This window comes from Perna viridis, chromosome 15 (assembly GCF_037379345.1).
Source record: "Perna viridis isolate PV_CMFRI_1.1 ecotype Kerala chromosome 15, ASM3737934v1, whole genome shotgun sequence".
Taxonomy (NCBI): domain Eukaryota; kingdom Metazoa; phylum Mollusca; class Bivalvia; order Mytilida; family Mytilidae; genus Perna; species Perna viridis.
The window spans coordinates 12,819,672-12,838,233 of NC_142459.1; the positions used below are offsets into that span (position 1 = coordinate 12,819,672).

The 18,562-nt window shown below is 30.7% G+C and overlaps 1 protein-coding gene across 2 annotated transcripts; it reads left to right on the plus strand.

Moving 5' to 3' along the window:
- The first annotated feature begins 918 nt into the window (after nucleotides 1-918).
- On the plus strand, nucleotides 919-14,806 carry LOC148596980 (oxytocin receptor B-like). 2 transcript variants are annotated; one of them, XM_088563861.1, is made up of 6 exons: nucleotides 919-1,729; nucleotides 11,583-11,718; nucleotides 11,982-12,316; nucleotides 12,915-13,017; nucleotides 13,836-13,910; nucleotides 14,437-14,806. In XM_088563861.1, exons 1-6 carry the CDS (start codon nucleotides 1,709-1,711, stop codon nucleotides 14,685-14,687), a joined length of 921 nt encoding a protein of 306 aa, XP_088419987.1. In that variant the 5' UTR covers nucleotides 919-1,708; the 3' UTR covers nucleotides 14,688-14,806. The 2 variants fall into 2 exon arrangements, with proteins under 2 accessions (XP_088419987.1, XP_088419986.1); XM_088563860.1 differs by lacking the exon at nucleotides 919-1,729 and adding an exon at nucleotides 9,612-10,437.
- The last annotated feature ends 3,756 nt before the right edge of the window (nucleotides 14,807-18,562 follow it).

Here is an 18,562-nt window from a genome sequence, read left to right on the forward strand (position 1 = left end):
AGAACTTGCCCATAATACATTAACACAATTTAGGCGATATCATGTTGATAACAAAGATTAGGCGATATTATGTTGATAACCTTCGTTAACATAATATCACATACGTATAAGAAACCGATTCTTTTGGCATTTTATGCTTTGTATTTTATTATGTATTAAAACAGATCAGACGTTGATTTAAACATTTGAAAAGTTAGGGGAAACATTGTCAAAATGATTTTAGAGGGGGGCTATGACCATTTTCACCATCAAACAATATAAATAGTACGGCAGTAAGTTCTAACGAAACATAAGATATACAAGACATTTGCGTTTTTTTGCAGATAAGTTGAATCACAATATGGTATATTATAACACACTAAAACACTTCTGTTTTAATCAACAGTTCAATTCATGTGGTTCAATATATTTGTTATATTTTAAGTTGTCACTATCCCGGTCTTTCTACATCAGTATGTAGTACAATTGAAAAAAAAAAGTACACAATGCATTATTGAATTAACTTCCATCCTATTTTAGAAAAAAAACCATATTCTTTCAATTCCCAATTCCAGGACAATCCTTCATATACAGCTGTGTATAGACCAAACATTATCACAAGTGAACGCTCAATTAACGTTTAATAAACATTAAGTGCGCCTGAAGTACAACTTTTAAGAGAACTCGCGTTCAAAGTGAAAGTATCTATCATAGGCGTTCCTTTTCGTTTCTATTCCGTGTTCACTGACGCGTCCACTCCGCGGTCACTTTCGCCTCAAATATACGCATTTACTATCAATCACATATTATAATTGCATTTAAATATTGATATGATGTTTAATTCCAATGACTGAAAAGCTTAAAGCATAACAAATAAAATACAAGTAAAGATCATTAAATCAATGAATATCCGAAAAAGATTTGTCTCGAAGGAGTGTAATTTCGTCATTAGAATGCAGTCAGTTATATGCAGGTTTCAATCTGGAATTGAAAAAATAATAGGCAATGTCGCAGTTGAAAATTACAAAATGATGAAGTGATATTAGTGAAGGAATAGAGAAATAAAAGCACACATGCATGCAATATACGCCACAGGTTCGATTTTGTTTATCAACGTGTTATTGTCGAATATATTTCATACCGGTTGCTTTCTTCACAGATCACTCAGAAATACTGAAAACAAACATCGGTTGCTGTGAGATTAATTAGCTATCAATACATACTGTGTGGACGAGAATTTATTCAGAAGTACCATATATCGGCTGCACTGAGATCCGTTAGTACTCAAAATATATAGTGTGGTGCGAGAATTCATTCAGTTCATCAATACTTTCGGTTCGTATATGTACATGTACCACATACTGTTTGCATAATTACTTACTAGCATATTTCGACCAAATAAAGATATTGAGAAAACGTTTTAAAGGTTAATATCATTAATTAATCACCAATCAGTCTTCTTTCTTCGATATTTCACAACAAGTAGGTTGTATAATCAATTCCTAGTAATTGAAGGTAATAACACTAGTATCGAACTTATGGTTAAGTAGCGGTCTGATGAAAATCAAACAGGAGGTGATCTATCATATGTTGCGTAATATAATTCCATGTTTTCTATAAAACGGATATGAATTGTCTTAAATGAAGGTGTAGGTGAACGAAACGTCGGAAATTGCTACATCATCTGAAGAGGGAAGGTTTGGATTTCCCAATTACAAAAGTTATACAAATGTTGTCTTGTTCGACTGAAGTGAGTATTTAATAATGATTTAGTGAGTAGTTGTTTTAAGGAAATCGCGAATAGTTATTAAGGTCAAGTTTTGGTCCTAAATTGTAATATAAAATCTAAGTCCTATTCAATACTGAGATATTTTTGAAATGTTTAATGTAATCCAAGAGGATATTTTTTTTACTTTAATTTTATTCAATACTGAGATATTTTTTTAAATGATAAGTGTAAACCAAGACGGTATTTAAATGTGTAATTACCAGTACTTTAAGAACAGTTAGCAGACGAAAGGAATGGGAAAGTGACAAAGTTTTTTAAAATAGTGCTAAAGAGCGACATTCATACATACATGTGAACCACATTTTTTTTTAAATCGAGCAAATGAGAAGAATCCTGACACTTCATATAAACATTAAATAACCCCCACGAAGCCAATAATTCTTGCACTCTAATATCATAGGTTAACATTACCAATACAATAAGTGGTAGTGGATAATAATAACATTAAATACCAAATCTAAGTGGGGTGTCAATGTTTCAATGATATGCAATTCAGTTATTCGTTAAACTATACATACGCATTAAACACGTTTATATAGTCGTAAATCGTTTGAAAAAAAGTAGTAAAAGTATCAGGAAATAATACAACAGGAAATGTTTATATGGTAATACTATTGACTCTGATTGTCGTAACCAAGATGATTTACTTCTTTACCTGTATTTCAGCTGTTCAGCCTTCGATGCTTGCACTATCATTGATTCGTTCTTTCTAAATAAGAAATATCATGAGCAAAACAATTAAGTAACATAATATTTTTTTTTCGCAGGACAGGAAATGGATTTTCAATGATTTTGTAAAGACGAACAGAAATATTAAACAAAAATGTTTTAATTTGTAAAATTTGAAACTAATCAATATCGTGTATAAAAAAATATTTCATTTCAAACAATAAAGTTTATCTAAAGACATCTTAGTAACTAAATTTACCGAATATCGGAAAATCTATTACATAATTGTGATACATTTACTGATATCTTTTTATCTTACGTATAAAATTGTTTAGTGCTACATCTTAATGTTCAGCCGACTCATCATTTCCGTGGAGAGCAAAGATTAATAAATGCAGAGTATTTGATGTAAGGTATTAATGGTCTGTTACACAGTATATTTATTGTGACAAAAAATCACATCAAAAGGAAATGTTTATCCAAAAAAATATGTTCGGCATTTTAATTTCTTACAAACTTGTCAATAGACAACGGAAGACACGTTGGTGAAGACATTGAATGGAAGTACACTTGCGTCATTTGTTGTCATTTTGATATTTTTATTCTGTTTTGTTTTTATTATTATTATTATTATTATTGATTACATTAAAAATCGACCATTTCAATAATATAGACTTAATCAGGTAAATATTTAGTTCCGTGACTAAAAAAAGCAATGGTTATACGGAACCGACCACAAAATCAGAAACTGTCAAAAGCAGAAGTTAACACACGGCAAAAAATAACGGTAGCAGAAAAAAATCCGGACTTGAAAAATCGGATTTCCTCTGTAAAGCGGAAGAAAATCACAAAATATCTAGTCTGTAAAACTAGTTTTATTAGTGATGTGTAGTTGCAAAAATAAATAAAATCACAAACAAACAAACAAACAAGCAAAAAACAAAAACCGAAAATAACAATATAGCAAAATAAGTGTTAAAGGGGAAATAACGGGTATGTCATAATTCAATAAGCATATTTTAAATTACATTTTGTTTTAAGGGCTCGATATGGCAACACATCAAGTATTAACTTATTTACATCAATATATATTGTATGGTTTATGTTATTACAAAACCTTTTTTCGCTTATGAAGGGAAAATAGTAGTATTTATTTTCCTGCATTAGGTTGACTATTTAGATGAACGATAGTAGAACTTAGAAAGGACAGATTGGTGTACTGATAAAGTTTGTAATGATGATTTTTCTCTCTCAGATTCTTAAATGATTGAAGTTTAAAAAAGATTAAGTTTATTTGTTTATCCTTCAAATTGCATAGTTTACGGAATTCTAAAAAGACTGCCTATTACAAACGAGTGCGGAACCAAAAAAAAAAAACAAACTGAAAAACTTCCGATAGCTTCAGACTTTTGATGGTGGTTGAAACAAAAGATGGTCAACATCTATTCCCATGGTGGTTTTTTGATCTCAGGATATAAATTCTACAACAAAAATGGTTTTTGAGTTCTAGTTTTAATAAGAAATTACTGAAAAACTTGAAAAGTTTAGTATTGTCGACTATGGGAAAATAAATACTACCGTTTTCACTAAAAGATAAAGGTTATAAACTGTATAAGTGAAGATGTCGAGATCTTATTATTTCGAGATTCACCCGGTTTTTCAGGGTGTCTATCTTGTGTATTTTATTAATGTTATTCTGTGTGCACGTTATACTTCCTTTTCGTGAATTACAACATGTTGTTGTTCTTTTGTTTTTTGTTTTTTTGTTGTTTTTTTTGCGGTAGTTTCAAATTATTATCGGCCTTCTCAATAAAACATTTGCTACATCTCGTTCAATTATATTTCAGAAGTAAACAAAAACAAAGTCCTTCGGCCTTTTCTTTAATTGTGTAGTTCAGATTTACAAGGGACAATGCATGTTTAAAAAAATGTCAACGTAAGTTCCTTATAAACAAGATATCTTGTTATATGGCATACTTGCATACATTTTGAATAAAAATTGATTACAATGTATTTCTCTTAAATGCACACATTTGATAAAATTTCTGCTAAAAGCATTATACAGGTAGAACCATTCTCATTATCGGTTTCTTCTCTTGCTAAATAAAGGCACAAACATAACATAATTGGATGAAGAAACATATTTTCTGGTTTATCGAGCTTTTCTTCAAGCAATTTGAATAATTTTATGTTTTTCCAAAATCATTTCCTTTGCAACATCATGGGGACTTTGTCCACTATTTAAATTTTTAACTGCCTCATTTTTTTTTCAATTAGTGTCAAAATCTTTCGTTAAAATCAAAGCCAGTATAAAAATTTGCCTAGAACAATTTCATCATCTCCATTCAACTTCAAGTCTTTTTATAAATATGGATCAATATCAATAGAAATATAATATTATATACCATTTCCTTCTTATTTATTTTTAACTCTAAGTAAAATAATTATTTGGATTCCAACATGGATAAAGAACGGTTATGGAAAATACAACAAATGCACTTGCGTATGCCTTAAATCATAACCACTAAATACCTGCAGCAGTTATCAAAATATCGAAGTGTAAACAGAGCTTTGAGCAAGTTCTGAAAGACATAGATATCAGTTGGCGATACTCAAAAAGTTCTTTTTATATGACAACTTTATAACTGCCTGTTTGTATTGTAGTACACGGGGACATTCAACATAATGGGAGGTTAACACGATATGAAGCCTAGTTTATCCTACCGTTTTCATTGGTAATACCACTACCGAAATTAGTTCCGTTTCCTATTGTGTTTGTTTGTTTGTTTTTGTTTGTTTGTTTGTTTGTTTTGTTTTGTTTTGTTTTTGTTTTTTTAGGAGAAGTCTTCATATGGTCATTTGTTAAATGAACTTTTCTTTTTTTATCATACTGTTTTCAATTTTGCCAAGAGTTTGATTATAAGTTTGGTTACTCTGTAAGTGCATTATGGCCTCGAAGTTGATTTATTATTGCCATTTTCTAGCAATTTTACGAGGCACAAAATAATAACATTTTAATCGTACTTTTTTTTTTCTCTTTGAAAAACACACTGCATAACCTGGAGACATCAATAAAGATAAAGGCAAACGGAATCGTAATTTTCAATGTACTTCTACGACATTTGATCATCTTACTTGATAATATAACGTAACTGTAATAACAAATTAACCGTCTCTTTGTTAGTGTAAGATAACTAAAAATAGGATCAAAACAAAACTACAAGCTTTCTACTTCCACGGCATTTGATTATCTGCCAGGTGATTAGGATGTTATAAACAAAATCTTCATTGTCAAAGCAATATCCAGTGTTAATGAAACCAGACGGTTGAGGCTGACATGTATATTGCACCAGATATGTAATAAACAAGAGAAAAAAGGAAACTGCTTATTATTTCATTACTCCACAACTATATCATTCTGTCCCATCACGATATGAACATACTCTCAAAAAGCAACGATGAATAAACAGACACGTTTTACTTTGCTTTGCTGTATGTTCAAATGCTCATTTAAGGAGGTAGACCTTGGGTAAGGGACGTAACTCTTGAAATGAGTGATATGTGTGAATATATTTAATTTCACCAAAACCTTTCAAGCTTTCCTGTGGAACAGAGAGAAATCAGTCCAAGTTACTTTGATGCTTGCATGAGATTGATGGAAATGTTTAAAAGAAAAGCTCCTATAATTTGCAAGAGTTATTGCCCTTACCCTAGGTCTACATCCTTAATTGCTTACTCTAGTAAAACAGTAAAAATATGACAGAAACAAGTGTTTCAAAGACAGGTGTTTGATTTACAGTTTCAAATTCGTTTAAATTAAAAAAAAAGAGACTTCAAAATGTGTAGAGGTTTTCGGGTTTTCATTCATGGTTGAATAAAGACAGATTACATTTTATGTGATCAAGTGCAAAATTGTGGCACATTTTTTATGATAGAATCTTTAGAAACGGATAAATAATTGATTAATTAGTTCTCATTTGTTTACTTTTATTTTCAATACACACCTATATGAACTTAATACATAAAATTTCCCTATCTGATAAAAAAAATACATGGAAAGGTTTCATTCGATTTTTTGTAAAAACAATCAAGGGAACCAAGATTCTAGCGGAATATCAAAAGAATGTAACCCTGGGAAAAAGCTTATAAATGGAAAACAGACGACCACAACAAAGAACGTGAAGTAAATATAATAATACATACAAAGTAACAAAACTAAATGAGCAACTCCTACTCCATTAAAAACTGGAGGCATGGACCAGGTGCACCGGTAGGGTAAGCGACCTCTGCTTTTCAAGCCGAGCTGTTAATAAAAATCAAGTCCAGGGTAGACGAAAGAGGAAAGAAAAAATATGACACGTTGAACAAATCAGTTTTCATGGTGCCGATGGATACACGGTTACGATCCACGAGTTCATGACGACGACTATAAAACTTCTGTAGTGATGACTTCAATCTTACAGCATCATAATCTTGTTCCAGAAGCCTCATTGTAAGAAGTCTAACGATATAAAAAATCTGCTAAGTTTTGGCAGGCTCTGGCATAAGGTATGAGTTGTGATATGAAACTTCATACGCAGTTGCTGAAAGGATGTTGCCACAGATGAAAGGAAATTTGCAATTCTGAATGAATATTCATCACGTTTGTCGAAAAGTTTGATCAATAGTTTTCATTTGCCATTGATCTCTACGTATAGATCAAAATATGAGGCTGGCTTCACACTGTCTGTTGTATCCTTTATCTCAAGTTCTTTGGGATAAATGTGATGTATCAAATACACAAAAACTAGGATTATTTAACGAGAACACGTCATTTATTGAGGAAGACTTTATAAAGAATCATAACCGTCCTATATATTTCCATGTGAATTGAAAAACTGAACTCATAATGAAGTGTTTTCCACATTTGAAAAACCAATAGGCATCTATGTTACGATGTTTGTTTTAAAAGTTTGTTTTCGAGTTGAACAAAATAAATAAGCAAAACACAATAAAACATTTAAAGAACAAACAAATAAAAGGACAGACACAAGATAAAAAAATCAAAAATACAAAACAAAAATGAAAACTGGACAAAGACTTAGGCAACTGAAAACTGGGTAAATGATTTATCGTGTAAGAAATAACATAAATATAATTCATTATTGTAAAGTCAATTAACTTTACAATTTTTGACATTCATATTTTTCCATTAGTATGTTATAATTTAATGGGAAAAACTTCCCATCTTTTATCACTTCATTAATATATATTTTTTGATAATACAGGTTTATAAACGATATAATACTAACTTCATCATTAATTTTGACACAATTGATGTTTTTGTATCATTCAAAATGATTATATAAAGAAATATACCGTTTCCCGATTTCTTTGGTTTTCGTGTAAACACTGCATATAAGCAAATTTTATTTTGACAGTTGTACGCTGGCGAGCATAATACATTTACAAAATTAAGCGATATTATGTCAATTACAAAGAATACTGGCCTTCGTAAATATAGTTTTACTTTTTCGTAGTAGCTTTCATTTTATCTACTTTTATCTAGATAAGCATACTTAACACAACTAAGAAAAGCATTATAGGTCAGGATTTGCGTTTTTGGAAAATGCATTTGCACACCATATGGTATTTCGTACTAGACAGTTTTTCCCAGACTGTTCGTATAAGTGATAGTTGTATCTTTCGATGAGCTGGATGACATGTACAACTGCATCAGCACATGTCAGTGTCATTAGCCAATTTCCTAGACCACATAAAAATATGCATTGCGTCAAATAATAGAGGGCATAATAAGAATTCTTAAAACGCGCTATGTAGGATCATAGTTTACACATAAGATATTCCAGAACTCGACGACACCAGCTTCTTAAACAATGATAATTTAGTGTTTCCGTGTACATTTCAATAAACAGGTTTTTAAATGTACTGGAGCAACTCGACGGGTGTTTCTAGCAAAGCAGAGGACGCTTACCTTACCGGTACATCTGGTCCATACTCTAAGTTTCTAGTGGAGTCCGAGTTACTCATTTGCAATTTTTACTTTATATGTATGATTTTATATACTTCATGTTCTTTGTTGTGTATGTCTGTTTTCCGTGTCCGATCTTTGTCCCTGGGTTACATTTTTATTACTGCTATAACATTGGTTCCCTTGATTACTCTGTACAAACAGATGGTAACTTGTTTTAACAATATATTGAACAGCACAAAATCGTCATTCCTTCTATCAAGTGATCTGACAACAGGTTTTAATCCAGTTCATTTGAAAAAAAAGATGTTATTACTGAAACAATCATAAATAAAAATTAAAAAAAAAACAATTATTCGTAAATTATATCACTGACGCGATGTCAATATAGTGATATACTCGTAAAAGATAGGCGCAACTACAGAGATTTCTAGTCGTAATACCCCTCTCGAAAAAGAATATATAACTTTGGAAATTGGATGGTAATAATTATTATAAGTATCATATTAAGTTTTATATTCCGAGAGTATTTGTAATTATAACTGGTATATTGCTCGGGAAGTTCACTAGAGAATATGTACATGTCTAATAATATCAAGTACCAGTCCACGTAAAATTTAGACACTACCAATGTTAAAGTGGTTCATGGTTAAGAAAAATCCACCAAACAACCGATGTTTTTCTTTCTTTGTTTTTTGTTTTCGGTCTACATATGCTATACTTTCATATTACAACTGTTACAATCTTTTATTCATTCAGAGTTGCACTTTTTAGAAAATCATGCGTTCATCTCACACTAAAATCAACCAAATCAAGCCGAATCAAGAACAACAACTCTTACAAAGTGCAAATTTCATGTACTATCTATGTAATTTTTATGTCCAAAGCGCAACAAGCAAATGATAAACTAAGACTGGTTGTATGATCACTAACTTTCTCTGAACAAGAAACAAAACTGAATTTGGTGGGTTTTTAACATAAATGAATCACCTTCTGTCTGATTTTTATAAAGACTGCTACTTAAATATCATATTAAATGAAACTGATTGCACAATTACATCTAATTGTATAAAATTACAATGCAATCTTCAAGTTTATATGACATCTGTATTGTTACCCTTCCCATTCTGAAACAATTTATATCTGCTATTTAAAAGCAGAATAAAATTTGACCTTTTCCTTTATAAGCAGAACATGGTATTGGCAAACCTGGACATTAGTTGTGCCTAATTAAAATAAAGTGTTTGAGTTCAAATTATTTGAAAACCACGATGAAAGTGAAGCCTTTATCAGTGACAAAAACGTGTATAAAATGTATGTTGCGGTCTGTAGTATGATTGCTCTAAATTGCTCTAAATTGGTCACGTGATTCCTTGAAATATCTGTCGAGAGTTCTTTAATACAACTGAATATGTTACAAATGAAATTATACATGTAATCTATTTAGGACATCAAATTATGTTTCATATTTAAATCAGATGGTTTTTTTATGATATACGTGACTTAGACTTACTTAATTTCTTATTTAACAAGATCAGCATAACCTAGTTAAATGGCGTAAAGATAAACTGGAACATTTAATAAAATATTTTTTTACCGGGAGATAGAGAATGCGAGTTTGCTATTATAGTTATGAACCACTGATCGATAATGCAGACTTAATTCTGTAATCATGTGTTCTTTACAAGTGTACCAAACGTCTTTATAAAACGAAATGAGAAATTGGACGTTGAATAAGAATGGAACCTTAAATGAGTAATTACATTATTTCATATTTAAGGAACATTCTTTTTATGAACGGCGACTTTAAGTTGATCTCTTATAAAAGCAAGGTGAAAATAATTACACTGAAATAGTAATGTAGATTTTGTATATATTGTGAGTCTTTAAAAGGTCACGTGCCGCTGTGGAATTCGACTGATTAATTGAAATAAAAAAAAAAATATTCAACAAAGGAATTGTTCATGTGTAAGCATTCAAAATGAACGTGACAGATGGTAACAATTCTGAAGTGTCATGTGAAAACGAGGTAAGTCATTCGGATACTATTACTGATTGTTTGAAAACTGAAATGCTTCTAGTCTTTGCATATGTTTTCTCAATTCCATAAATTCATATTTGTCCTGTAGCTTTTTTAGATTTTGACATCACTTTAGCTATGCACATTTAATTTACATACAAACATCAGTTGATGTAAAATAATTAAATCTGTTTATAGCCGACTTTTGTAAAATTTTATATTCATCATAACCAAAGTTTATGTTATTGTCGTCAACTTTTCTATAATGAGGAAAATGTTTTTCTTAGAGTGTTTCCCATCTGAAATTTCCATTTTTTTATCGTCAATCGATGAAAGAAAAGAAACATGCACATTATCGTAGTCTTTAATCGTTTACAAAACATATGCATCCATCATGCATCATTGTATACATGAAAGATATATACTATCCTACACAATAACACATAGATAAGCTGTCCCGCACAACCATACATCATGTGGTAAGTTACAGCGCTAGATAAATCCTACAAGGAGGCACGAACCGCCCAGCGAAACCCATACTTTTATATAGCTTAGCTGGGCAAGTGGTGTAGGGTGCTGGACTTTATGCAGGCGATATTGTTGTAGATGTCGAGCATGCAGTGGAACGACCAAAAATTGCATCGCAAATTAAACAGTTCCAACGTCGTTTTTCAGGCTTTTCTATAAGTTAAAATTATCTTTTCTGTATCAATTTGATCCGATGGAGCAGTGTAGCGAATAGAGTCGTCACATTCTGAGACGTTTATATATATATATATATATATATATATATATATACAAAATTACAATATCTTGCTTTAAACAAATAAAATAACAAACAATCTGTAAAGTTGTATTGATCATGAATAACTATTGCAAGATTTTGGTCATGAATTATTGCTATTTTACGCAAAATCCGTTGTTTGATCAAATGTAAATTTCTGGCGTGCATCAAGTCAAAATTTAATTCTTCATTTGTTAGCTTACCAATTAATTTTTGAATGTTATTTTCTCACAGGTATGTTCAACTATCGCAATTGAATGGTGATAACTATGATGTTTTCGAAAATGTGTCGAAATATTGATTTGACGTTCGAATTTGCAATATTCAAAGTAACGGTATGCGATGCATTTATTGAGAGATTTTTTTACAGATACGAGTTGCCGGATTTATCACCTTCATTGAAGGAGTCATCACGTTTATTCTGAATGGAACAGTCATTGTGCTTCTAATTGGACGAAGAAAGAAAACGAATATAGTTCTTTTAATTTTACACCTAGCCGTTGTTGGTAAGACAACATTTCCACAAGTACATAATTTCAAATCATTAACATTGATGATTTATTGTAGATGAAGTAAAACTTATCTTTTGCCTCAATTAATCGATCCAAGCAGCTTTGTTTTTTTTTGTAATAAATACTCTGGTTCAATTTTTGTCTTGTTATTTCTGACGGTTCTATATTATTAAAAAGATACTGTTTCTTGTTTTTTTTTCCTAATCAGGTTATCGCTTTATAAACCATTTACAAGGTTTTAACTATCGTTTATACAGATTTTGCTGTTGCAGTACTGCACGACTTTACAAGAACAATTCAGTTGCTTACAGATTGGACGTATGGGGAACACACTTGCCGGGGATTTTTATATTCCCAACAAGTTGCTCTTTTTGCATCAACTTATATTCTTATTTCATTGTGTTATGACCGTTTATTTGCACTTTGGAAGCCATTATGGCCTGGCAGAACTAATAGAAAAAATAGATACGGAATGGTGTTATTTCCGTGGATATTGGCTGCAGTGTTTAGTTTGCCCTACCTCAATAGTGGAATCAAGACTCATAAAGGGAAAGTCTGGTGTACTCCTTTCTTCAGGGGACAATACGGAGATGTACGTCATTATATATCGAATATTTCTGCTGTTTTTTATCAAATATAAGGATAACTTATGTGTCGTAATGCCTTAAATCTTTCTCCAGAAGCAAATCCAAGCATAATTTCCTTTGTCTCAAATTTTACATTGATTTTCATTCGTATTCAAATTCAAATTAATCAAGACAAATATTGAAGTAGCTGTGATAATAAGTTAAATGCTTTAGTTGTGTAATGATATCGCCATTTTACATTCTCAATGAAAAGGTCTTAGATTTGCAACATTAAACCTTATCAATGATTAAAACTATTTTAGCAATACGAGTGATGAGGGTTTATTATGTACTGTACACAAATTACATCACATCAATGTTGCTGTTGCTTGAGACCGAAACTATCAAGACTTTATTTACATTAAATTTACATTTCATTTGGTTCGTTAAACTTTGTCATCGATGCTAATATTCTTAGGCGAAACGATTAGATGTATGATTAAATTGAACATGTTTACAACTAAGTTACGATACAGTTATCACAGATATCTTTCTGGTAGTATATATGTAGTAAAATTCGTTTGTGAACGTAAGTCTTTTTAAAACATTTAATTCTTATTCCAGATATATTTGCCTATACAGATGACATTAATGACATTTATACCCGCTATTATTCTAGCTTCCGTGTATGGGTTTATTGCCTATATTGTTCGGATACACACAAAAGGTAATTTTACATTCTCTAGTAAACCAGGTGCGATACAAAAAACAAAACAAAAAAAAGCAGAATAGACCCCTTTTTGCTTACTGTAGAGTAGTCGTTTAAAATTAGAATGAGGAAAATTATTTTGTTCTACACAAGCCCCACCTAGCGGAAATGTATACTTAGCATATTCATCAACTTACCACAAATTAATCTATAGGTACACTACAAGGACCTTCCTTGTTTTTCGTTAAATATGACTGAATGAAATATAATAATTTTGGTTTAGGTTTAAGTAATAAACATTTTTTATCAAAGGCATTCAAACAGATAAATATAGTTTTCACATGTACTTATCAATCAAGGGAAACAAATTTCGTCAACCAAATACTGGACAAAATTTAACATGAGGTTAAAACGGTTCGAAAAGATGATTGCATGTATGAATTAATTAATTGTTATTGAAGTTACATGTATCGCAGGTAATTTCGGGCGAACCGTAATTGAAAATATAATCTCGTGGGAATTGGGCTTGTGTGTTTAGCAAAAATCAAAAAAGGAAAGAAGAATATTGTCACTTTTTTGCTCGCACAACTTGGTTAACCTTTATTTAAAAATCAAATATTTAAAAAAAAAAGTGCTTGTCACATTTCACTGAAACTTTGTAAATTCATTCACTATGTGTATAGGAAGGTACTTGCATAGTTGTTTATTTATGTATTTACAAATTTAAAGCCAAAGATATCACCTTTTGTGAAAATTTAAAGATTTGAGGTTTTGAACAAGAAAAAGGGGGAGGCATGTCAGAAATCTGATAAATCAAGACATTATTTTTTTTTCAGTGAACCACAATCAGTTTCTGTCCATTCTGAAAGCTGAAAGACGAAGTATAATCACTGCTCTAGTCGTCGGACTAAGTAAGTAAATACCACATTTACCTATTCGTTAGATTAGAATGCATATATTCAAATTTTGGTAAAAACAAATTGACGAGATTGTTCATGATGATATTTAAAAAAAACAACCAAAATGAAACAAACAAAAGAAACATGACTACAGGTTCATGTTTTAGTGGCTTTTTATACAGTATTACTTGTACAGTTAAAATTACATTGTATGTGTATATTGTTTGGGAAATCAACTTTGTATAGTTAACATATGAGTATTTATATAACAGTTAAATTATAAATAGTTCCATGTCTTAGATTACCATTTACAGGAGAGTAAAAATAGCACTAATTTAATTAGAAGATATAATTAGACATTTTATATTCATAGACACTTATTCCATTCTTAATTAGTTTCATCTTAAAATGTGAATGTTAAAGTGTGTAAATAATGCATGGTAAAATGTGTAAATAACATTTTAAATAAATAATTCCTCTGTGTTGTGACAGAGAATATTGATAATAGTAGTACATTTAAGTTTTTATTTTCTTCCAGCTTTTATTGTCTGTTGGGTTCCATACAGTTTTTCTATAGTCTACAACAGGTTTGTTGGGATTTCCGGTTGTGCTCTCTTTTACATTCCGAATGCTTTTGCTCCTCTGAACAGTGCAGTCAATCCAGTGTTGATTTTAACGTTTAATTTTAAGATTTTTAAACAGAACAATTTTCAAAGGGGATCTGCAAGACGATACGGTGCCCTATTGTCATTACGAAAATCAAACAGTAAATCTGATGAGAAGAAATGACGTCATCTTTTGATGGGGAAAATAAACTTTACACATAACAAAATTTTAATCAGCTTAATTTCTCTGTATATCGATGTATAAAAATGGAGTTTTTTATTCTCTAAAAATAAACATATAAATGTAGAGTAATAACTCAGACTTTCTTTTTTTACCTTAAATTAATTACTTTCATGTTAACTCAATTGAAAGACAAGTTCGACATTTTGTGGAAGTATGCAGTTGAAAATATTTTGTATGGATGAAAAGAGTTTTGCATTTTAATCAATCAAAATTTATAGTTACACAGACTTTTTTTTTATTACTGATCATGTGTTATATCTAAAAAAAACATATAAACAAATGGTTTTAAAGATTCATCTTAGACCTACGCATTTAAAAAAAACATTGTATACGAAACATAATTTTTTTGCGGGTTGTTATTTTCTTGATTTGCTTGGTCAAATATTTTGCACGGTAAACCTTTCGTGGTCAGACCTTTATGTTTAAAACAAATTTTAAAAAGACAATTAAATGCCAAGGGTATTTTTGCGGTTGTTGAATGATGGACAAATGGATCGATCTTTTTTTCTTGTATACATTTCCAAACAATGGGCAAAATTGTATCTTACAGAATTGAATGTTCTTAATATTAATCTGAAAAGATTATTATGAACCAGCTGCATGAAATATCTCAATTAATTACTCATCCTCAAGATTAAAATAGACACTAAATGAAATCGCAGTAATATGTTAATATGCTAAGCCAAACAATTAACTTTACTTTTGAGAAAAGCTAGTCGAGATAATTCTTCCTATAAATACTTCCAATCACTCAATTACTCAATTACTGCAATAAGCGCCTTATCTTTCTACTTAGTTGTCCCCGAAAAATACTAATGAATGAGGATTTTACCGGATTCTTTGCTTTTGATGCAAACACTTATACAACCTTCGAACAGCGTCTGACATTCCGAACTCCCTTTACAGCCAGCCCTTTCAGAAATTTCAAGAATATTGAAAAGTCGAGAAATAGTTAATGATTTTACACGACGCTATCCGATTGCCAAACCACGTTTGATTCGAATAATGTCCGCGAATATCGAAAGACCTGTCTGCAGCGGTTAGTAAGAGAAGAAACAATCGACTACAGCGGTGTGAAGCTTGACACCTATAAACATTTTGATACGTAAAAGTAAAAAGCAAATGGTCAATACTACACATAATGAACTGTTTCAGAATGTCACATACTTGCCAGTATACCAAGAAATGTACTGCATATTTCTAACATTTTAAAAGTGATATTGGTCATATTCTAGTTCCATACTAGTATTTTGTTCTCTCCATGTCCATCAAAAACATCATTTTCATATTGCATTTATTACACTGCTAACTGTTGGTGCATACAAAGAGGATTTGGTACCAACACGAATCAGAACCTAGGTATAGATTTTTAACAACGTATAACAAAAAAACTCTTATTGAAGAATTAGCCGTAATCACAAACAAAATGATGCTAAAAACTATACAATTATTTAAGAACATAGATTGACTCTAGTATTATTCTATTTGTTCTATTTTATATATCGTCCAACATTTATTTTATCAGTAACGACATTATTGTAATTGCATGTGTTTTACAAATAACATAATGAACTGAATCAACTGATGTTTAATCTGGAGTGTAAATATGTTTGAATATAACATTATGAACTGAATCAACTGATGTTTAATCTGGAGTGTAAATATGTCTGAATATAACATTATGAACTGCATAAACTGGAATTTAATGCAAGTGTTATTATATATAACCTTTAACTGATCAACAATATAGCGGATGAAGTATAGACAAACCTCAAATGACATTATCTGATAAAGAAGTTTTCTTTGTTTTTGATTTTGCTCATTGTGAAATTGCAGAAAAAAAGTGTCACCAAACGACAGGGTACCAAAATAGTTACTAATGCATACCTTAAATATGATGATTCGATTGAGTTTAACTCTCGATGTGTTGTCATACTTTTATTTATATTTAGATCCATTCTACTGCTTGTTTATAAGAGTTTCAGTTAGTATACACTAAAGAAAAACGAATCTTGCTAATAGTAATTAATCATTTTTACATGAGCATCACTCACGATGTTTCAGGTTATTTCATCATTAGGTACCCCAGATACTTCTTGGGTATTTCTTTGAAATAAGCACTTTTCCCCTATTGTATGTTCTCAAGGGTGCGTTTTTTACATTGTTTGTGTTTGAACATCAGAAATAAAACATTCTCCGTTTTAAATTTGAACGAATCCAGTAATGTATACATTGATGTTACTAAACAATCACTTCACAAACACTAGGGACTATTTTATATCTCAATTCCATTTTAACGATGTTTTGATACAACCTTAAACGATGAATGTAATATAATATATATTTAGTGAAACGTAAAAAAAACATCAATGGGAAATAGATTGAACACTGTCAAATAAAAAAAAAACAAGCAATACAAAATATATTAAAAGACATAATATAACATGATTACCAGAAGGGTAAAAACGTTATCTGAGAAAACAGACCAAATTGCTGTTGTCATATTGCCAAAGTGACAAACAATGATGACAAAACATTCCGGGTTATCGTGAAGGTGAGGGTGATACCAGGAATGTTTTCCATAGTTACGCACGATATTGCTACTAACTAAGTATCACATTATAATTGATGCTTATTTGGTATTTTCAGTTTGTTATTCAGTCTTTTCATAAGTCTCTCTAGGACTTAATTGATACACTTGTGCATCATATTTATATGATTCAATTGCCTTGATTTATTTGAAACACCATGTGCCAATTCGGGAAAGTTATCTATAATTCGTAATCACATATCATCAATTTCAGGAAATTACAATTTTAGTTACATTTACTTCTTAAAGTGGCAGGAAATAGGTGCTGGTTTATTATATTAAAACACTAGGATAGATATAATTGTACATTATAGTAGGCTGTGCACACTACAAACGAGATACAACAAGCAGTAAACACAGACAAAAAAATTCTCTGTAATTACAGTATGAATGGTTTATTACATCATCTAACTCGGGAATTTGTTTTATTGTTGTAAGCGCATTTCTTATGTATCACGTTAAACTCGATGCATAGTTTTATATTTTCAGTTTTTTAAATCTCTCTTTGATCTTAATTGACAAGCTTGTGGATTTCGTATATTATTATAATATGATTGCCTTGATTTATGTTGAACACCATTTCCTGTTTATGATCTATAATTCGTAATTTACTAATCATCGAGTTAACGTAACTACATAAATCTTTAATCATCAAACGTTTTCAAGGCAAATATTCACCACATAATTTAACGGTCCGGAATAACAGGATTTGCAAATATCATTCTCTACCTGAGTTTCCGATTTGAAATCCGAAGACCGATCGGCATTTGATTGGTTACTTCCGGGATTTCAAAATGCACAAGTTTTACAATATTAAAAATATGACAATGCAAAATCTTTTCTCTTATTTGTTTTTTTTTTTTTCGAAAAATTTGAATTCTGTAACAATATATATAGTTGCCATTTGTATCTCTTTTTTACACAGAGAAATGGTTTGTTGTTATTAATAAATGAAATGTCAAATGTATATATATTTATCTCCAATTGATCTTAAATGAATGGTGAGGAAATCATCATACCACAGGGCAGACAGCAGAAGACCCCCCCCCCACACACACACACATATAACAATCGCTTCACATGAGTGCAACTAAAGAGTTCCAATATACTCAATTTATATAAAAGTAAACTAAAGGCAAAAACGAAATAAGACAAACAGAAGCCAGAATTTCCTGGCTTAGGATAGATGCCAACAAAGTGTCGGGGTGAATCATGGTATTACGTG

Bases quoted from the DNA above. Each gene is read 5' to 3' on its own strand.
- LOC148596980 (XM_088563860.1), top strand. From the start codon at position 10,390: ATGAACGTGACAGATGGTAACAATTCTGAAGTGTCATGTGAAAACGAG. The intron at 13,018-13,835 runs GTAATTTTACAT...TTTTTTTTTCAG, and splicing joins TGTTCGGATACACACAAAAG to TGAACCACAATCAGTTTCTG. The intron at 13,911-14,436 runs GTAAGTAAATAC...ATTTTCTTCCAG, and splicing joins TGCTCTAGTCGTCGGACTAA to CTTTTATTGTCTGTTGGGTT.